This window comes from Pollicipes pollicipes, unplaced genomic scaffold (assembly GCF_011947565.3).
Source record: "Pollicipes pollicipes isolate AB1234 unplaced genomic scaffold, Ppol_2.1 Scaffold_6686;HRSCAF=7923_pilon_pilon_pilon, whole genome shotgun sequence".
In the NCBI taxonomy this organism is placed as follows: Eukaryota; Metazoa; Arthropoda; class Thecostraca; order Pollicipedomorpha; family Pollicipedidae; genus Pollicipes; species Pollicipes pollicipes.
The window spans coordinates 29,165,754-29,185,653 of record NW_023596921.1 but is presented as its reverse complement, the minus strand read 5'-3'; the positions used below and the strand labels follow the sequence as shown (position 1 = coordinate 29,185,653).

Sequence of the window (19,900 nt, the reverse complement as noted above, 5' to 3'; positions counted from 1 at the left end):
CTTTGTCTGTCGTGGTCGGAGTCCCGAACAGCTCGTGATAAGAGGCTTTCTGCGCGAACGACACCATCGCTCGGCTTGACCGTCGCGTGCCCTGTGATGACGACTTAGCCTCCGATGTCACGGCATATACCAGATTCGGTCTGCGTGTGGAGCCCTTGGCCCTCGGTCGTTCGCGATGTTAATGAGCTCAGAATGCGGTGGTGCTCAGATATCACACGAAGAAATGGAACATACATTTATTGGACTTATAGGACACATAAAATGCTGGACAATATAGGTACTAGACACAAACAAGTCTTGTAAACGATGTAGACAATTCGGAGCTACAACGGTGTCCTTCTGTATATAACATTACGGGCCCAGGTGACTGGGCCAGAACTCATACACTGTGTTATCACCACTGCGTTATTCTCCCGCTGGTGCGGCGTGTCAACCTTCTGCTGATACGATACAACCATGAAGCGAGTAATATGTACTTAAAGACAACCAAACGCCAAACAACATGGAGCGATAGCGGCTAGTTGACGCGTCTGACAACACTGGAGCGGCCGACCTATCTTCACCTCTACCTGACACACCGAGGACGTGACAGACGGCCTGTTTGAAAAACCCTCGGGGGGCCTGTCAACACACCGAACGACCTAATCCATGCATTGCGCCGGCTGGCACGCCGCCAATTAATGTCACAACACCACGATAAACGCATGCGTTATTAATGCCTGGCACCGCTCGGGAGCCGGGCGCCGGGCGCCAGTCGCGTGACCCGTGCACCCGCCGCCGGCGCCGCGTCGGTCCGACCCCGCTACCGGAGCGTCCGCTCGCGCCGCCGCCACACGCGCCGGCCGCCCAGCGCGGGGCAAAGCTGCGGACCCCTGCGCCGGCCTCCGTCCGCTCTCTGCTGCCAGGGAGCGGCCGCCGCTGCCGTCATGCCGGCCGCGGGGTCTGGTGCACGCTGCAGGATGGCATCAGTCTGGAATGTATTACTCTCGCGGCCCTTTCTGCCTCCTGACGCAGCCCGAGCCATCTGACCGCGTGCTGGCTGGTCTCCGAGACGAGCACTCTGGATACAAGAACGCACCTGGTCTCAGTACAGAACGCGAACCAGGCCATTGTCTCAGCGCACGGACCGGGTCACAGGGTCGTCTCGGTACAAGGACCACACCAGCCAATCATCAGCCAGACCGGACCGCAGTAAGACCCCAGCACGTGTCCTCGGCCCGTTCAGCGCGCGCGGACTGGACCACGGGGTGACCCCAGCACATAGCGCAGCCTCAGAAGACGGTCTGGACGACGGCGTCGCGGTGCGGCACCAGTCGCAGCTTCATCGAGCCGTCGGCGCCGCACGAATACAGCCGGTGCTCGCCGTCGATGTGCAGCTGTGTCACGCCGTGGCCGGCGTTCTTGAAGAAGCCGCCGCGTGCGTGCTCGGCAGGGAACGAGAAGAAGGCGTCGCGCACCGTCAGACCCCACACCTAGCCGGCAGGGGAGGGGTGTGAGCGCGCCGAGCCCGTCACGGCAACTCCACACACCAGCGACAGGCGGCAGCACTGGCGGAGGATCGCAGCCAGCCTGCGGCCCGCAGGCGCAGCGGCACCGAGTGCGGTATTGCATCGGAGAAATCATCGCGTGCACCACCGGCGAGCGCGCGGCCTGTTCTCGACCTGAAACCCTGGCATGCATTCTCGCGCCGCCTCCGATCCCAGCCCTGGACCCGGACCGATGCGCGGAGGCGCCGGCCGCCGCGCCGCCCCGTACCTTGATGTCGCCCTCGTCGCTGCCGGTGACGAAGTACTCCTCGGCCGGATCGAGCGCCATGCACTTGATGGCTGCCTCGTGCGCCGAGAAGCGGTGGCGCACCTGACGCCGCCGCACATCGAAGATGCACACACTGCCCCGCTTGCCACCCGAGATGAGCAGCTGGCGGCGGCGGGCGGCCAGTCAGCCGGGGTGTCACACCCACGAGTGTGTGGATCGCACCTCCGGCGTGCGGCCGGAGCGTCACAGCCGCCGGCATGCAGACCGCACTTCCAGCGTACGGCCGGTGTGCGGACACCGCACGCTGCTGACGACAGATGCCCCATACCGCGCCAGAGTGCGATTAAGATCATAATTTTGTGCGAAAAGGTTACATGATGTGAAAACCATGCTACGATAATGGTAATGATCACGAACTGACTGTGATCGACGTCATTGACATCGGTAGTCATTATCCTAAGGCTATCAGCCAACACGCGATGACCGATAGGAATGGCAATCAATCAGCTGGCGCCGCCGCCGGTCTCCGGCCAGCCCTGGAGTCGGCCGCGCACCTGGTGCATGGGCGAGTAAAGCAGGGTGGAGGCGCCCGACTCGTGGCAGCAGAAGCCGGCCACCTGCGCCTTCCGCTTGGGCAGCAGCGTGTCCCAGAGGCAGACGTTCTTGTTGTCGGCGCTGAGGCCGGCCGTGGCCAGCAGTGACGAGGAGCCGACGAACACGAAGTCACTGCACACCTTACTATGGCAGTCGAGCGTCTGGCGGCAGCGGCCGGCACGCGTGAGCAGCGCGACCACTGAGCTCCAAACGAACATACGGCGGACGTCTGCATGTTAGCTCTGCCGACATTTATGCTGCTACACATTGGAACCGATTGACGCCCGCACTTTGCATCACAACAACGCATCAGGGTCAACAATGTGCACGGATACTTCGAGTTGCGAAATGCCGCATCTGTACACTTATCCCGAGGGAGGACACCGTGTGATTCTACAGTTGGTTTAGAAAAAAAAACATGGACTGCAAAATTCACCACATCAGCCTGAGCTGGCGAGCAAGCGTTCAGGAAAGTGTAATACGCACAGCGAAATCGTAGCTTCAGGCTACATCCATCCAGTTTTCAAACATGCTTCCTAGAAGAAGACCGACAGGCGGCGCAGAACGTGCGACGCATCGACATGCAGTTAACAGGACGTGGCGCCATCGATCGGTGACCGTCACCAGGGCGACCCCCACCCGGCGGCCTCTGTAACTCGGTGACCGTCACCAGAGAGGCTCCCACCCGGCGGCCTCTGTAACTCGGTGACCGTCACCAGAGACTCCCACCCGGCGGCCTCTGTAACTCGGTGACCGTCACCAGAGAGGCTCCCACCCGGCGGCCTCTGTAACTCGGTGACCGTCACCAGAGACTCCCACCCGGCGGCCTCTGTAACTCGGTGACCGTCACCAGAGACTCCCAAACGGCGGCCTCTGTAACTCGGTGACCGTCACCAGAGAGGCTCCCACCCGGCGGCCTCTGTAACTCGGTGACCGTCACCAGAGACTCCCAAACGGCGGCCTCTGTAACTCGGTGACCGTCACCGGGGTGACCCCCACCCGGCGGCCTCTGTAACTCGGTGACCGTCACCAGAGAGGCTCCCACCCGGCGGCCTCTGTAACTCGGTGACCGTCACCAGAGAGACTCCCAAACGGCGGCCTCGGTCACTCGGTGACCGTCACCGGGGTGACCCCCACCCGGCGGCCTCTGTCGCTCGGTGACCGTCACCAGAGACGCCCCAAACGGCGGCCTCGGTCACCCGGTGACCGTCACCGGGGTGACTCCCACCCGGCAGCCTCTGTCACTCGGTGACCGTCACTGGGGCGACCCCCACCCGGCGGCCTCTGTCACTCGGTGACCGTCACCGGGGCGACTCCCACCCGGCGGTCTCAGCGCGCAGGGCCGCCACTCACGTAGAAGGGCCGGCCATGGTGGGCAGTCATGCTCATCTGCCAGAGGCTGAGGTTGCCGTCGTTGTCGGCCACGCCGAACTTGTTTCCCTGCGTATTGAAGCGCACCCGGTTGACCTGCGGCACGTCAGAGAGCTCAGTCGCCGCGGCCGAGAGCTGGCGTCTGGTCACAGGCCGGCGCCGCGCCGCACACGGCTGTGCTGGCGTCTGACCACAGGCCGACGCCGTACACACACGGCTGTGCTGGCGTTTGATCACAGGTCGACGCCACACCGCACACGGCTGTGCTAGCGTCTGATCACAGGCCGACGCCGCACCGCACACGGCTGTGCTGGCGTCTGATCACAGGCCGACGCCGCACACACACACGGCTGTGCTGGCGTCTGACCACAGGCCGACGCCGCACACACACACGGCTGTGCTGGCGTCTGATCACAGACCGAAGCCGCGCCGTACACACACAGCTGTGCTGGCGTCTGATCACAGGCCGACGCCGCGCCGCACACAGCTGTGCTGGCGTCTGATCACAGGCCGACGCCGCACATACACGGCTGTGCTGGTGTCTGATCACAGGCCGACGCCGCGCCGCACACAGCTGTGCTGGCGTCTGACCACAGGCCGACGCCGCACACACGCGGCTGTGCTGGCGTCTGACCACAGGCCGACGCCACGCCGCACACACACACGGCTGTGCTGGCGTCTGATCACAGACCGACGCCGCGCCGCACACACACACAGCTGCGTTGGCGTCTGATCACAGACCGACGCCGCGCCGCACACACACGGCTGTGCTGGCGTCTGATCACAGGCCGACGCCGCGCCGCAAACACACACGGCTGTGCTGGCGTCTGATCACAGATCGACGCCGCACACACACGGCTGTGCTGGCGTCTGATCACAGGCCGACGCCGCGCCGCACACACACGGCTGTGCTGGCGTCTGATCACAGACCGACGCCGCGCCGCACACAGCTGTGCTGGCGTCTGATCACAGACCGACGCCGCACACACACGGCTGTGCTGGCGTCTGATCACAGACCGACGCCGCACACACACGGCTGTGCTGGCGTCTGATCACAGACCGAAGCCGCGCCGCACACCCACACGGCGGTGCTGGCGTCTGATCACAGACCGACGCCGCGCCGCACACAGCTGTGCTGGCGTCTGATCACAGGCCGACGCCGCACACACACGGCTGTGCTGGCGTCTGATCACAGACCGACGCCGCGCCGCACACACACACGGCTGTGCTGGCGGCGGGGAGCCGGACCATGCCCGCCGCGCCAGGCGTGGAGCCCATGCACACAAAATGTACTGCACCATCGTCAAATGATACTTTGAGTAGGTTTCAAAATTAATTGGCATTACCGAGACAAAAGCCGTTCACCAGACCCCACCGACTACAAAAATAGGAAAACAGCTTATACGCTAGACGTTTAGAACACTGCGCTTCGCGATCATGCGCCTGCATCATTATCAGCGCACAACTCCATGCCTGAAGCATGACGCAACCCCGATCAACAACTATCGGCAACATACACGGCCTGAGCCCGGTGCGGGGTCAGGAGCTCTGCACCGGACGCCGGCCGGCCTCGGTCCACACGACACGCGGGTGTGGCGCCGGCGGGACCAGGACGCCTCCGGCAGTACGTGGGGCTGCTCACCTTGGCGTAGGTGCCGCTGGGCCGGGGCACGGCCACCGGACAATCGGCGCCCCACTCTCGCACCGTCACAGAGCCGTCGTGCGCGCCTGTGATGTCTGCAATGGCGGCGACGGCCGTCAGCCGCCGGCAGACCCGGCCACAGGGACGCAGCCGACAGATCTGGTCACAGTGACGCGGCCGACAGATCTGGCCACAGGGACACGGCCGACAGACCAGGCCACAGGGACGCGGCCGACAGATCTGGCCACAGGGACGCGGCCGACAGATCTAGCCACAGGGACACGGCCGACAGATCTGGCCACAGGGACACGGCCGACAGATCTGGCCACAGGGACACGGCCGACAGATCGGCCACAGGGACGCGGCCGACAGACCGGCCACAGTGACGCGGCCGACAGATCTGGCCACAGGGACGCGGCCGACAGATCTGGCCACAGGGACACGGCCGGCAGATCTGGCCACGGGGACGCGGCCGACAGATCTGGTCACAGTGACGCGGCCGACAGATCTGGCCACAGGGACACGGCCGGCAGATCTGCCCACAGGGACACGGCCGACAGATCTGGCCACAGAGACACCGCCGGCAGACCCGGCCACAGGGACACGGCCGACAGATCTGGCCACAGGGACACGGCCGACAGACCCGGCCACAGGGACACGGCGGGACAGACCTGGTCACAGGGACGCGGCCGACAGATCCGCCCACAGGGACACGGCCGGCAGACCCGGCCACAGGGACACGGCCGACAGATCTGGCCACAGGGACACGGCCGGAAGGTCAGGATGCAGTACACACACACAGACCGGGATGCACGGACGTCGGAGCATCAGTGCCGGTCAGGTGGCTTGCTCTCAAGCAGACGGGGGAGCGATCAACATCACACACATATCGATGGGGACACGCGGAAACACCGACACAGCCGCAGTCGATCAGCCGGCGTCGCATCAGCCACTCGTGCATCGCACAGCACGCGGTCGACCAGCCGGCGTCGCATCAGCCACTCGTGCATCCCACAGCACGCGGTCGATGCTCGGCGTGCTTCAGCACGGTGATGCTTCGCACCGCTGACCAGCAGACCAGCAGGGGACGATCCAGTACTTACAGACGGACATGCTCGGGTGGGCGCACAGTCTCCGCACGCCCTCCACCTTGTGGCGCAGCATCTGCAAGAGGGGGTCGATGGCAGGTCAGAAGGGCCGATGTCCGATCAGAGCGGTCGATGGCAGGTCAGAGGAGCCGACGGCAGGCCATAGGGAACGATGGCAGGTCAGAGAGGCCGATGACAGGTCAAAAGGGCCGATGTCCGACCGACTGGTGCCAGTCTAGATGTCGGGCTCGGCAGGCACCACTTGCCGGCCCAGCCGACTAAGCTGTTGTCACTGACACGGTAGATACTGGCTGGGTGTCGGGTAGAAATGGCACAGGTTGCTGCGTGGGGTTGCCGCGTGGGGTTTATGTCGTCAAATGCACATGGCGATCTATCAGCTGTCATCGATTCTGATTGTGAGGAGTCCATGCGGAGGAGGGCCTCGTAGACCGCATGCAAAGGCAAGAAACCAAGACAAAGTGTCCGCCAACTGCACAACAGCGTGGTCAGCATAGCGAATGAATGGGCCAACGACAGTGCGAAATTACCAAGGCTGAATGCATCACATCAAAATACAAACATTCGCTTACGCAAATATTGTGACCACACAAAGAAATTGCAAAACGCCAACAAGTCAGGAACGAACGAGGCCGCAATACGACGTGCGACCGACTGTTATGCCGGCAAATAATACGGGCAGTGCGTACAGCGGAGATACGTCTCCCACTGACACATGTTGGCCACCATTACGGACAACGGTACGTGTGCCACAGCGAGGAGACCGACAAAACTCATGGCTGACATCCGCATCCTTTGGCCATAGCTCAGGTCAACACGGTAGGTTTGGAGCTCTGGAAAACAAGATAACCAGGGACCTGCATAACCGCAGATCTCATCGTGGACCACCGAAGGGCAAATGTGTTTCAAGGCCGCTTTTCCGTTGCGGAATGCACCCGGCTGAAAAGTACACGATTCACTGAGGCTTTCGCGGATGCCACGAGCAAACAAGAGGTTGAAACTATGAAAAAAGGCTCTCCAACTATTTACTTCTTACCAGCAGACCATTCCGGCTCCAAAATGCCTTTCGACCCAAACAACCATGTGGCTATTCGCCTGCTCCTGGTCCCGAGCTACAGACAAAATATGCCGCAACTATTATAAGGTAGAATGGAAAATGTCGCAAAAGGGCATAACAAATATGACGCGGAATAATCCGCCGCTACTTTCTAGACATTTCAGTGACAAATATTTTTGTCGGCCCCAAGCTCTTAACTAACAAGTGGGGAGGTACCTCTTTACATCTGCAGCTCTGTAACGACTGTGCGAACGGAACTATCGTCATGCAGCGAAACAAGGTAATAGTCTGATAACTGAAAGGGCCTCAAACGGAAGTTGCGATCATCACAAAACATATGCGCATCATATGTAAATGACTTCCACCTATGAAGTGCACATGTCAGCTATCAAACAGAAGCCGACGCAACCAAATTCGTGCCTGGAAATCAACACGTGCGAAGGTCTACACACTGAAGCGGTCACAGAGCAGTGGCGGCGGCGGACCAGCGCGAGGCCGTGCGACAGCACCGACACCGGCAGACGACAGCGGGTACGGGTCTCACCGGCTGCAGCAGGTGCCGACTGCGCTTCAACACAACGCGGCAGAAATGGGCGTTTTGAGAGCCAGGAAAATGCAATCCTTTCAGCTGATTGCGTGTTTAAAGAAGACAGGTGAGACATCAGTTAACATCCACGACAAATCTAATTGCGCCCAACTCACGGCAAACACCCTAACAGGTAGGCGTGCGTGTACAAAGAGGTTCAGCGACAAAACCAAAAGTGTCGTGTTACACTTACACAAAACCGCAAATGTGTCAAAGCTGATTTTCGTGACTTCTTATCTCCTAACTGTGACTCTCGCTGGCAGCCGTTAGAACAGGTGGGCACAAATCAGCTGACACACAATACAGCGTCGCCGAGTATCCGTAGGTAACGTCCTGGCACCTTCCTTCCTACTTTGTCCCTGTGGTCACTCACAAAAAGTCAGAAGACCACTACAGCAATTTTAGTGCGTCATAAAGCGCCGAGGAATGCCTTTAACTAAGCTGCCAGCACGTTCGGCAATGGTAGAAACTAAGACCAACTGCTAGATGACCATAAGGCGGCGCACATGTAAGCGTTTTCAAGCGAGTGTCACATGTCCCGACAGATGGCGAGGTTAAGGCCCGTCAAGCCAGCCGCACGACCATGGCGCTTGATTCCGCAAAGTAAGCAACAAGCATCCACTCCCTGGCCGCCGTGCACGGCCTCCTGTACCCTGGCAGGGCCCATCCCCGCCGTGAGAGTGTGCTGCGGCCGACAGCAGCCGTGATTCTGCCTCACAGCGGCCGTGGGTGGAAGCCCGGCCGGGGACCCGCCCTCGCCCCCACGCGTGGCCGCAGCCGTGATTCTGCCTCACAGCGGCCGTGGGTGGAAGCCCGGCCGGGGACCCGCCCTCGCCCCCACGCGTGACCGCCTCCGTACCCAGTGAGCCTCGGGAGCGGTGAAGGCCAGTAACGTAGCAGTGCTGCCCGCACCTTACATATGTCCTTCATCCGGTAGCTGTGAGGTGGCCAACCATGGCCTAAAGAGATCCCAGCAAACTACGCCAGATCACGAAAAACATCTTTAAAACGCTTAATGACATGATTGCAAGTTACATCTAAACTTACCCATGCCTGGCTCCGTTACAATCTCTACAACTCAGACCCCAACGATGTGGCCAACGGACATCGGGATTCGTCCCAATGGAACGGCCCCAGGACAGCTACCGCCACCACCACTTAACAGGACATTTTGATCCCATGTTTGAACCAACAAGACGGAAGAACAAAGCACGAGCGTCACTTTCTGATTACCTGCTCATTACAACTGTATGTGTTCATCTTAACGGCGGTAGAATGCTAGCGTTGCCTCTTCGTATACAAGAGCGCTCGGATGACTTACGCCAGGCTATGCTTGACATCAATCCGCTCTCACCCGGCACCCGGAAAGCTCATTGTGGATATATCCCCAGCCAGACCCAGCCACAGTCACGCGCACACGCGGCCGCCGTCCTCCAGCCGCCCGCAGCACGCCACAAAGTTAGCCGGTCCCTGACAGCAGGAGATGGGTGCCGCGCAGCGCCCACCACCAGCCACCCGTCAGCCACCCGGGACTGGGGGCACCCGGACACGGACGGGATGGGGGGGGGGGTGCAGCCGGAACGGTGGGCGGGGGGCGGGGGGCGGCAGGGCTGACCCGCGGCCCGTGTCGGGCCGGGCGGCACCGCGGGGAGGCCGGCAGGGGGGGGGGGGGGGGTAGACGACGGCAGCAAGCCACAAACGACACTCAGAGCACACGAGACCTGCCTGCGTTCGACCGACGCGTCCGCCCTGAAACAGACGGACAGGTGTCGGCAGTAGCTCCCAGCGATCAGCCCGAGCCCAGCACGGCAATGCAACACAGCGGCAGTGTGCAATACTTCACGGAACATTGCTACCGAGGCACACAGCACAGACAGGGCCACCGCCCAGACCACGTGGGCGGCTATGAGCCGACGAGTGCGGCGGCGAGACGCAGGCGCTCAACACGTCCGGACGCCGCCGTTCCCTCTCCGGCACTGCATCTGCGCGGTGTAACGACACAACGATGGCAGCAATGTCCGGCCAGCCAGTGCACGAACACCGAGACCGAGCGGCGGCCGGTCGGTGACCCAGTCTTCTGAGGTCACCTCGCCACGACAGCCGGGGGTGCGTCGCTGTGGGGACCCCGCAACAGGGCCCGGGCTTAGCCACGCAGTGACGATCAGCATCGCAGCGCTCGACACAGTCAGCGGTGCAGTGACGTCAATCCCCTGCTCTCCCCACCTCGTCTCGCCCCCGCCGCCAGCGCTGCCGAGCGGGGCGCCGGCACCAGCGGCGGTCACTCACCATGGCCGGGGTGCGGCCCGTCTGCGAGTAGGTAGGGCTGGGCACCAGGGAGCTGGCCGCGGAGCCGGGACCCGAGTAGCCGGCGCCGCCCGGCCCCGGCCCCGGCAGGCTGCCGCCCGCCTCGCTCGGCAGCTGCACCACCAGGTAGCTGGAGGACGGCATCGTCTCCGGGTCCCTGCCGGCCGGCGCAGCGACGGCGCGTCAGACCTCTCGCGGTGTGGCCACACGGGACGTCAGTCGGCGAAGTGCGGCCTCATCGACGGCCGGTGGACACAGTCAGCGCACCGAGGCAACATACCGCTGCAGGGGCTGGGGCATAGACAGTGATCACGCATCCCACGAGCGCGGCCGTGGGCGAGTCGCAGACAGTCACCTGCCCACCTGTCGGGGTGGAGCGAGTCGTAGTCGGTCACCTGCCCACCTGTCGGGGTGGAGCGAGTCGTAGTCGGTCTCCCACCCACCTGTCGGGGTTGAGCGAGTCGTAGTCGGTCTCCTACCCACCTGTTGAGGTTGAGCGAGTCGTAGTCGGTCTCCTACCCACCTGTTGGGGTTGAGCGAGTCGTAGTCGGTCTCCTACCCACCTGTTGGGGTTGAGCGAGTCGTAGTCGGTCTCCTACCCACCTGTTGGGGTTGAGCGAGTCGTATTCGGTCTCCTACCCACCTGTTGGGGTTGAGCGAGTCGTAGTCGGTCTCTGACTCGAGCCAGTTGGGCCCGCTGACCAGCAGCGCCACGTCCAGCTCCTGGATCTCCTTCTGCGTGGCCATCACCATCAGGTTGGGGTTTGCCTGCGGCCAGCAGGGCACACCACGTCAGCTCCCGCGAGCCGGCACCCCGCGCGACAGGAGGCGGCGCGGCGTCCGTCACAGGCCAGCCTCCGCGCTGTCGGCCGCCGAGCGCGGCGGGCTGCTGGGCCGATACGCTGCCGGCGTCTATCAGACGGACAGACGCGGAGCGCGGAACGCCGTGCAGCCGCGGCGTCTGGCTGCCGGCTGGGCCTGACTAGCGCCGGTGCAGCGGGGCAGCAGACCAGGACAGCAGCGCGTCTTCAGTGCCGGCCGGAGACGCTGCCATCGGGGGCTCTGCGGCCGGAGCCCCGCACGGCCAACCAGCGGCCTCACCTCGCTCGTCACGTGACCGCCCTGTGGCCGGCCCCCACCTGGTTGATGCAGAAGGCGGTGATGGCGTCCTGCTCCTTGTGAATGATCTTGATTGGGTCTGACGACGGCTCTGGCTCGCTATCGCTGGTCAGGCCGGGGCCGGGACCGAGCGGGCCGCGCCGCGAGAACAGCACGCGGATAAACGTGTCCTGCACGGGCTCCTGCCTCGCCAGCACTAGCCACAGCCGCTTCACGGCGCCCACCCCCGGCTGCTCCGAGCTGGCAGAGCAGCGCAGACACGTCAGACACCGCGGACATCGCGGACGCATCAGACACCGCAGACACAGCAGACACGTCAGACACCGCAGACACGCCAGAAACGGCTGCAGGAGCCGCGCCGACACACACGCACCGATGGCGCCACCTCACGACCACCTCCAAACCGCGATGTGGCAAGGACCTCGCGAGCTAAACACTGATGGCTCCAATAAAGCCCCATCTGCAGCGGAGCAGGCCCGCGTCGCCGACCCAGCCGGCCGCATATCCCGAGCCGGCGGAGGCGCCTCGTCCGCATCTGGTCATCCCGAGCCAGCCCGCAGCCTCCCAGCACTGACTCGAACGGCGTGTTGTAGGGCTGCAGCATGGCGCGGTACTTGACAATGGGCGGCCCACGCGCCGTCTCGTCCACGTTCAGGCTGGGGATGTAGTCGGTCGGCGGCCGGCTGGAGTTGACCTCCGCCTCCAGCTCGTCCGACCAGCGGTCCATGAGCCGGAGCACGGTGTGCACCAGCGGGGAGGCCACCGGCAGCTCTGCACGGCAGGCGACACGCGCCGGCGTCAGGCGACGGCCGCGGACATCCCGCTGCACACGGACCGGCCAGGCTGAGCCGTGCGCACACTGACGAGTACTGGACACGCCGCCAACGGCCGCACACGGACCGGCCAGGCCGAGCCGTGCGCACACTGACGAGTACTGAACACGCCGCCGACAACGGCCGCACACGGACCGGCCAGGCCGAGCCGTGCGCACACTGACGAGTACTGGACACGCCGCCGACAACGGCCGCACACGGACCGGCCAGGCCGAGCCGTGCGCACACTGACGAGTACTGGACACGCCGCCAACAACGGCCGCACACGGACCGGCCAGGCCGAGCCGTGCGCACACTGACGAGTACTGGACACGCCGCCGACAACGGCCGCACACGGACCGGCCAGGCCAAGCCGTGCGCACACTGACGAGTACTGGACACGCCGCCAACAACGGCCGCACACGGACCGGCCAGGCCAAGCCGTGCGCACACTGACGAGTACTGGACACGCCGCCAACAACGGCCGCACGTACACACGCGCGCACCAACAAGCAGTCCCAACCACCAGACGGCGTCAGTGAGACACAGCGTTCTACGCACAGGCTACTGGAGTCTCGGCGTGGCAGCGACGATGGCCGCCGCCGCCTCCCAGCTCACCCTGCTGTTCAATGCCGGCAACGGCCAGCAGCTGCGTGATCTTCTGCTTGCAGAGCTTCATACATGCGAAGCGCATCAGCTTCCAGCTGAAGGAGGCCGGGTCCGAGTGTTCCATGTTGGCCTCCTCAGTCATGCTGCCGGACAGCGAGCGCCGGGGTGAGGATGGGCCGGACGACGGCGCACGGCAACACACCGCTCGTGCGATGGGGACATCATTGAAAAACGGCCCGACGCGGCTGTGCCGTCGTCCTTTCTCCCTTCTGAAGAAAAAAATGGTACCCCCTTCTCTCCGACAGGCATCCGGGCGCGGGCCGCTGGAGCTCGTGGTCCTCTGAAGAGGGGCCAATCGGCACCATCCTCCAAAGGATCCTCCACGGACAGCTCCCCTGGCGCCACCCTCTTGAAGTCCTCCGAGGACGGCTCATTCGACCCCGTCCACCTCAGCGTCCTCCGAGAACGATCTACCTGGTGACATGGTCACGAGGCGCCCCAGGACGGCCGGCCTGCCGCCGCCCTGCTGACCACATCCGAGGGCGGCTCATTCGACCCCGTCCACCTTAGCGTCCTCTGAGAACGATCTACCTGGCGACATGGTCACGAGGCGCACCAGGATGGCCGGCCTGCCGCCGCCCTGCTGACCACATCCGAGGGCGGCTCACCCGGTGCCGTCGTCCTCCTCGTAGTCATCCTGGTCCTCGTGAACAGACTCTGCGTCCGAGTCGTACTCGAACACCGAGTCGTCGCCGGTGTCGTCATGACGCAGCGCCGGACCCGAGGTGTCCGAGAGCGGCTGGCACGGAAGGACGCCGCGGTCAGAGGGCCACCACACGCGCCCCTCCATCGGAACACCCGTGTCAACCCTGTGCAGTCCATTCATGGCTACTCCAAAACTAGCTGAACTGGTCGAACTCCACCCCTGGCCACCGCCACCCCAAGCTCCACCCCACGCCCACGGCCGACTCGCCTCCGATGGGCGGAGCGGACCGGCGACCGCTCGCAGCGGCCGCCGCAGCGAGCCCACACACCTTGGCCAGCACCAGCTGCACGATCGAGGTGTCGGGCGGCACGAACACCTCCCGGTAGGTGGGGTGTTCGTCGCGCGTGGGCGGCGTGACGCCCGGCGTGGGCGGACTGCCCGGAGCCAGCTGACCCAGCAGCTTCATGTTCAGCTTGGCGCGCTGTTTGTTGAGCGACGAGAGCAGGCTAGAGTCGACGGGTGTGGACATGTCGACGGGCGGCGTCTGGCGGCAGGTCACTGGAGCCGTGGCTTGCGATCCCGCCACGCCGTCCTCGTCACAGCCGTTTACACACTAACAGAAATGGCACCGCGAATGGGGGATCTCAGGCCTGATGGCACGTGAAAGCGCACTCAACACCACCTGAGCTTTTCAAGGACAAGTCAGCTTCCTTGGCGCGGGAAACAATGCATGGACACTGGTGACACGACTGCTCCATCTGCCGATCCCTGTCCGGAGGGCAGGGGGGGGGGGGGGGGGGCGGACCGCCACTGCTGCCGCCCACTCACCGACGGCGTCACCACGTTGGTGGCGACCCGCAGCAGCTTGCGGACGCCGCCTCCGAACACGGCCGACCAGAAGCGCGTGTCGACCCGCAGCCGCACCAACCGGTACAACAGCTGGCGGCGGCAGGAGCGGGTCAGTCGGGCGGCGGCGCACGCCGCTCTCAGTCCCGCACAACACCGCTGGCCGCCATCAACACCACACCCAACTCTCAGCCGACACACATGGCCAACGCCTCCCGGCGAACGTAGTGGCTTTGATCTCGGTCTGCTGTCAACAACGGTATCATTGCATGGCCTATTCCCCGTCCAAAAGACTCCTGTCGTCCGACGAATTCCCCGTCTTGGTCGTCCGTGCGTGCCCGACCCCACCTTCATCTCACGCGCGGTACGCGAGCCCGACTGACCCTGGCGTCGCAGCAGGCGATGGCCGTGATGAGCAGGCTGGTGTAGACGGCGGCGAACACCTCCGCCAGCAGCACGGTCAGCTGCGGCCCGTCCTCGTCCTTCTCGCGCGAGAGCAGCGCGCGCAGCGACGTCACGCCCGGCCACTTGGCCGGCAGTGAGGTAACGGTGGGTGGGTCGTCCGAGCTGAGTCGGCGGCCGCGCACGCCCAGGCCCGCCGTCAGGTGGCTGGACGTGACGGCGACGATGCCGTCCACGCTGTAGCCGACCATGCTGCATCGGTGGGCGGCGGTCAGCGGGGCAGGGCGAGGACCAGACACGGACGTACGGCACAGGATCCGTCCGGGCTCAGAGGGGGGAGCAGACCAGCGGCCTGAGGTGGGCAGGCCGGGCACGTGACCAGACTGAGGCCGGGCACCGTGGCAACTATCTCGTCAGTGAACAGGGAGGCGCAACAGCTGCCCAGTCAGCGATGGGGGGGGGGGGGACAGGGCAGCTGGCCAGTTAGACAGGAGGCGCCGGGACAGGATAGAGGGGACAGGGTACCTGCCCAGTCAGCGGTCGGGGGGGGGGGGGGGGAGGGGAGGGGCAGTGCAGCTGACCAGTTAGACAGGAGGCGCCGGGACATGATGGAGGAGACAGGGTACCTGCCCAGTCAGCGGTCGGGGGGGGGGGGGAGGGGAGGGGCAGGGCAGCTGACCACTTAGACAGGAGGCGCCGGGACATGATGGGGGAGACAGGGTGCCTGCCCAGTCGGCGGTTGGGGGGGGGGGGGGGGGGGAGCGGGCACGGGGGCGGTAGTTGATTCGTTACACAGGGGGGCCCGAGACAGGACGGAGGAGACAGCAGGATCACGTGGCGCTTAGGATCCCGTGGCAACGCGGCTCACTGCAACGGCCGGTCAAATGACCAGGTCAACTGAGACTAATGATAGCCGCTCATCGTGTTCTCCGATAAAACATCAAAGGCACCCTTCCCGTGCGCACGCGACGGAGCTTCTTGCCGTAAGAGGCAGCATATCATCAACTCAAAGTAGGGGGCGAAGTCGCACGACTCTGGCGTCCGATACAACTCCGACACAACGTCCGCCCAGGGGTTTGGCGCCACAGACCAGGCGCCGCCGGCCTCCTAGAGTCGGCCCGGCGACACTCACCCGTCCTTCTGCTTGACTTTGAAGGCGTCCGAGTCGCAGAGCGACTGGTAGACGCACGAGGAGAGCGCCACGGCCGTGTTCTTGAGCACGGCCAGAGCCGACTCGTCCACCGTGCTCGGCGACGGCGGCGACGTCTGACCGACCACACGGTACCGTCAACCACAACAGGCTCTGTCAGCAGCACAGCCAGGCCGGCGGCGCAGCAGCACAGCGGCAGCGCCACGCCAGCAACGGGAACGCACCCACGGCATGGTCAGGTTAGTCGCGGCCGCGCTGCCCATGACCCGACCGTGGACGACAATCGCGACAGACAGGACCCGACAGTCGCTCCCATCCCTGCTGTCGATCTCTCGCGACTTCACTGAGCTCGCCGGCCATTCCACCATCAGCGCCCGCTGGTCGAGTGACCGGGCCGGCCGCCGGAGCAGCGGGTGGCCGCGGCCGGCGGCGGCGCCGAGCCGGGCCGGGAGCGGGCCAGCTCTCACCAGCGGCGCCCCACCCACCTGCTGGGCCAGCACGTGCAGCAGGTCGTGCGCGGTAGACTGCAGGTGGCGCACCGGGTCCATCACCACCGTCTTGTTGTTGGCCACGCTGGCCGACAGCAGCGGGATCATGGTGGGGAAGGGCAGCGGGCTGAGCAGCTGCTGCCGGCTCGACTCCTGCTGCAACTCCTGCGGCGGCGGCGGCGGCGGCGGCCGGCTCACACAGACGCCAGCGGACACACCCACACACGCACGCGCGGAGACGGACCGGCAGATGGAGGGGAGGGGGGGGGGGGGACATCGGCGCCGTGGGCAGGTCACGAAATCATGAGGCGGGAGGGGGCAGGGACACCGGCGCCGTGGGAAAGTCACGAAATCACGAGGCGGGAGGGGGCGGGAACACCGGCGCCGTGGGAAAGTCACGAAATCACGAGGCGGGAGGGGGCGGGACACCGGCCCCGTGGGCAGGTCACGACAGCATGTCATACCACAGTGGGCGTCAGCGGAGCTGCATGTAGACTGGCCCCATACTGACATGATGATCACCCTGTCTACGAACACATCCCACAAGACCTTCGCCAGTGGAACCCTTTTATCATCCGAACCGAAGCCGTCTCGGTCGGCAGACAGACAATGCCCGTCCTGCCGCCAAGCCGGCCTCCGACAACGAGGCGCGGTCCACCGACCTGCAGCAGCAGGATCAGCTCCATGCGGACAGAGGCGAGCGCGCCGCCGCCGGCACCCTGCAGGCTGCAGTAGCTCAGCAGGGTGCGCAGGAGCGCCTGGTTCGCTGCAGATGAGCACGGCAAGCACCCGGTCAGCGGCCGGCGGAGGGGCAGGCGAGCGGACGCCGGGCACACAGCGGCGCCCAGCACGGGCGCACCTGAACGGACTTTCAAGAGCACTCACGTACAGAGCACGGGATACTCAGCTGAAGGTCAGTGCAGTCACGGGAATGGACGGGACTGCACAACGTCAACGCAAGCAGATAAGGTGGTGGCAAGTACTGTGACGCGACCAGCTTGTTCACGCATGAGCTTCCGGTACGCCAGTATCTTGAGACTTTGCTCCAAGTCTGGCGCAGTCCTGACACCATGCCGTGAGCCAGTCAGCGACACTGCGTGGAATGTGGCCCGCCCGCCGCACCTTTGAGCCATGTCTTTCTCCTCGTGGCGCGCTGCAGCTTCGTCTCGAAGTCCATTTTGTCGGTAAGCAGCACGTCATGCAGCGTGGGCCGCCGGTCGCCGGGGAAGCAGGGCGGCGGAGACGGCTGCTCTTCGTCGGCTGGCACGGGCAGCGCCGCACCTACAGAGGACAGCACCGGGTCAGACGAGCCCCGCCCCCGGCACCACACCGGCGGCATCCACAGAAGACAGCACCGGGTCAGACGAGCCCCGTCCCCGGCACCACACCGGCGGCATCCACAGAGGACAGCACCGGGTCAGACGAGCCCCGCCCCCGGCACCCCACCGGCGGCATCCACAGAGGACAGCACCGGGTCAGACGAGCCCCGTCCCCGGCACCACACCGGCGGCGCCTATAGAGGACAGCACCGGGTCAGACGAGCCCCGTCCCCGGCACCACACCGGCGGCGGCTATAGAGGACAGCACCGGGTCAGACGAGCCCCGTCCCCGGCATCCCACCGGCGGCATCCACAGAGGACAGCACCGGGTCAGACGAGCCCCGTCCCCGGCACCACACCGGCGGCGCCTATAGAGGACAGCACCGGGTCAGACGAGCCCCGTCCCCGGCACCACACCGGCGGCATCCACAGAGGACAGCACCGGGTCAGACGAGCCCCGCCCCCGGCACCCCACCGGCGGCATCCACAGAGGACAGCACCGGGTCAGACGAGCCCCGCCCCCGGCACCCCACCGGCGGCATCCACAGAGGACAGCACCGGGTCAGACGAGCCCCGTCCCCGGCACCACACCGGCGGCGCCTATAGAGGACAGCACCGGGTCAGACGAGCCCCGTCCCCGGCACCACACCGGCGGCGCCTATAGAGGACAGCACCGGGTCAGACGAGCCCCGTCCCCGGCACCACACCGGCGGCATCCACAGAGGACAGCACTGGGTCAGACGAGCCCCGTCCCCGGCATCCCACCGGCGGCATCCACAGAGGACAGCACCGGGTCAGACGAGCCCCGTCCCCGGCACCACACCGGCGGCGTCCACAGAGGACAGCACCGGGTCAGACGAGCCCCGTCCCCGGCACCACACCGGCGGCGTCTGGAGAAACGGCCCAGACCTGACGTTAGACACGCAGGACCGGACCGCTGTCCGTGGCGCCCTGCGCTGCTGCTGGAGGGACGGGCCGTCGGAAGCGGGACCATACCGGGCCGGGCGCTCTGCAGGCCCGGATTGGGCCAGCGTTCAGCGCACGCTTGGAATAGCATAAAATTCTCGAGGCGCGGGAGTACATTCCCTCAAATCGCATCCAGAACACAAATGCAAACTGCCTAAGCATGTATTTGCGAAAGAGACGGATCAAAATGTTCACAACCAATCACAGCACTGTCATGTGGTACGACATAACCCGAGCAGGCTGAGTCGGTGCTCAGTGGAGCAGCTTGCTAAGCTCCAGTCCCAGCTTCTCGACGATCGCCTCCTCCAGCGCCTGCTTGGCCCGCTGCTGCACCTTGGCCTTGTTATCGCGCCACCACTCGTTGGACACCTTGCTGGCGTACTTGCTGGCCGGGTCGCCGATCAGCCGGTTGACGATGCCGCTCGCTCCGTGCGGTCGCACCTTGACGCGGATGCTGGGCAGGTCCACCACCACGTTGGTGTTCTCCGGCACGGCGGTGACCCTGCCGTCCGGACTGATCTCCAGCCGCAGCGTCGCGCTCAGCCGGGCCGTCGGGTTGTTGACGTGCACGTCCACATCGGCACTGACGGACGCACGCAGCTTCTTGCGCCAGATCTTCTTGGTGACCTTCACCCTGCCGTCCAGGTCGCCGCGCAGGTTCGGCCAGCTGATGGTGGCCTCGAGCGCCAGCTTAGTGCCGTGCGGCTCCGGGAAGCTGACCTGCAGATGCGGGATGGTGTAGCTGGAGAGGCCGCGGATGAAGATGTTGTTGAGCCACCACTCGTAGCGGCCATTCCTGTCGTAGCGGTTGGGCAGATGCAGCGGGTCGCTCTTCTGGCGCACCTTGTCGCTCAGGCCGAGCAGTGTCGTCCTGATGCAATTGCTGAGAGCAGCGTCGTCTCCCAGGTCGCAGTTCAGATCCTGGGCGGAGATGGTGGCCACGAGGGCCAACAGCAGCAGCGCGCTCTTGCCACACCGACTCGCCATTGCGCTACAATTACTCCCAAGTCCCGCACCGCAACGCTGTCGGTCGGCGAATGCTGCCTCCCGGCCGCCGACACCGGCTTA

At 64.6% G+C, this 19,900-nt stretch overlaps 1 protein-coding gene across 1 annotated transcript in view; it reads right to left on the bottom strand.

Moving 5' to 3' along the window:
* Window positions 1-857: 857 nt before the first annotated feature.
* The window catches only part of LOC119108159 (dmX-like protein 2), a 59,506-nt gene continuing 40,463 nt past the window's right edge, over window positions 858-19,900 (bottom strand). Inside the window, 22 exon segments of the mRNA XM_037231738.1 lie at window positions 858-1,472; window positions 1,756-1,917; window positions 2,310-2,510; window positions 3,703-3,816; window positions 5,363-5,457; window positions 6,466-6,526; window positions 8,070-8,153; window positions 9,837-9,860; window positions 10,398-10,572; window positions 11,059-11,183; window positions 11,555-11,774; window positions 12,110-12,305; window positions 12,965-13,098; window positions 13,624-13,754; window positions 13,990-14,205; window positions 14,490-14,600; window positions 14,891-15,161; window positions 16,042-16,175; window positions 16,545-16,712; window positions 17,210-17,313; window positions 17,670-17,828; window positions 19,102-19,753. Coding sequence (XP_037087633.1) covers window positions 1,272-1,472; window positions 1,756-1,917; window positions 2,310-2,510; window positions 3,703-3,816; window positions 5,363-5,457; window positions 6,466-6,526; window positions 8,070-8,153; window positions 9,837-9,860; window positions 10,398-10,572; window positions 11,059-11,183; window positions 11,555-11,774; window positions 12,110-12,305; window positions 12,965-13,098; window positions 13,624-13,754; window positions 13,990-14,205; window positions 14,490-14,600; window positions 14,891-15,161; window positions 16,042-16,175; window positions 16,545-16,712; window positions 17,210-17,313; window positions 17,670-17,828; window positions 19,102-19,753 — 3,738 coding nt within the window. The 3' untranslated portion in view covers window positions 858-1,271.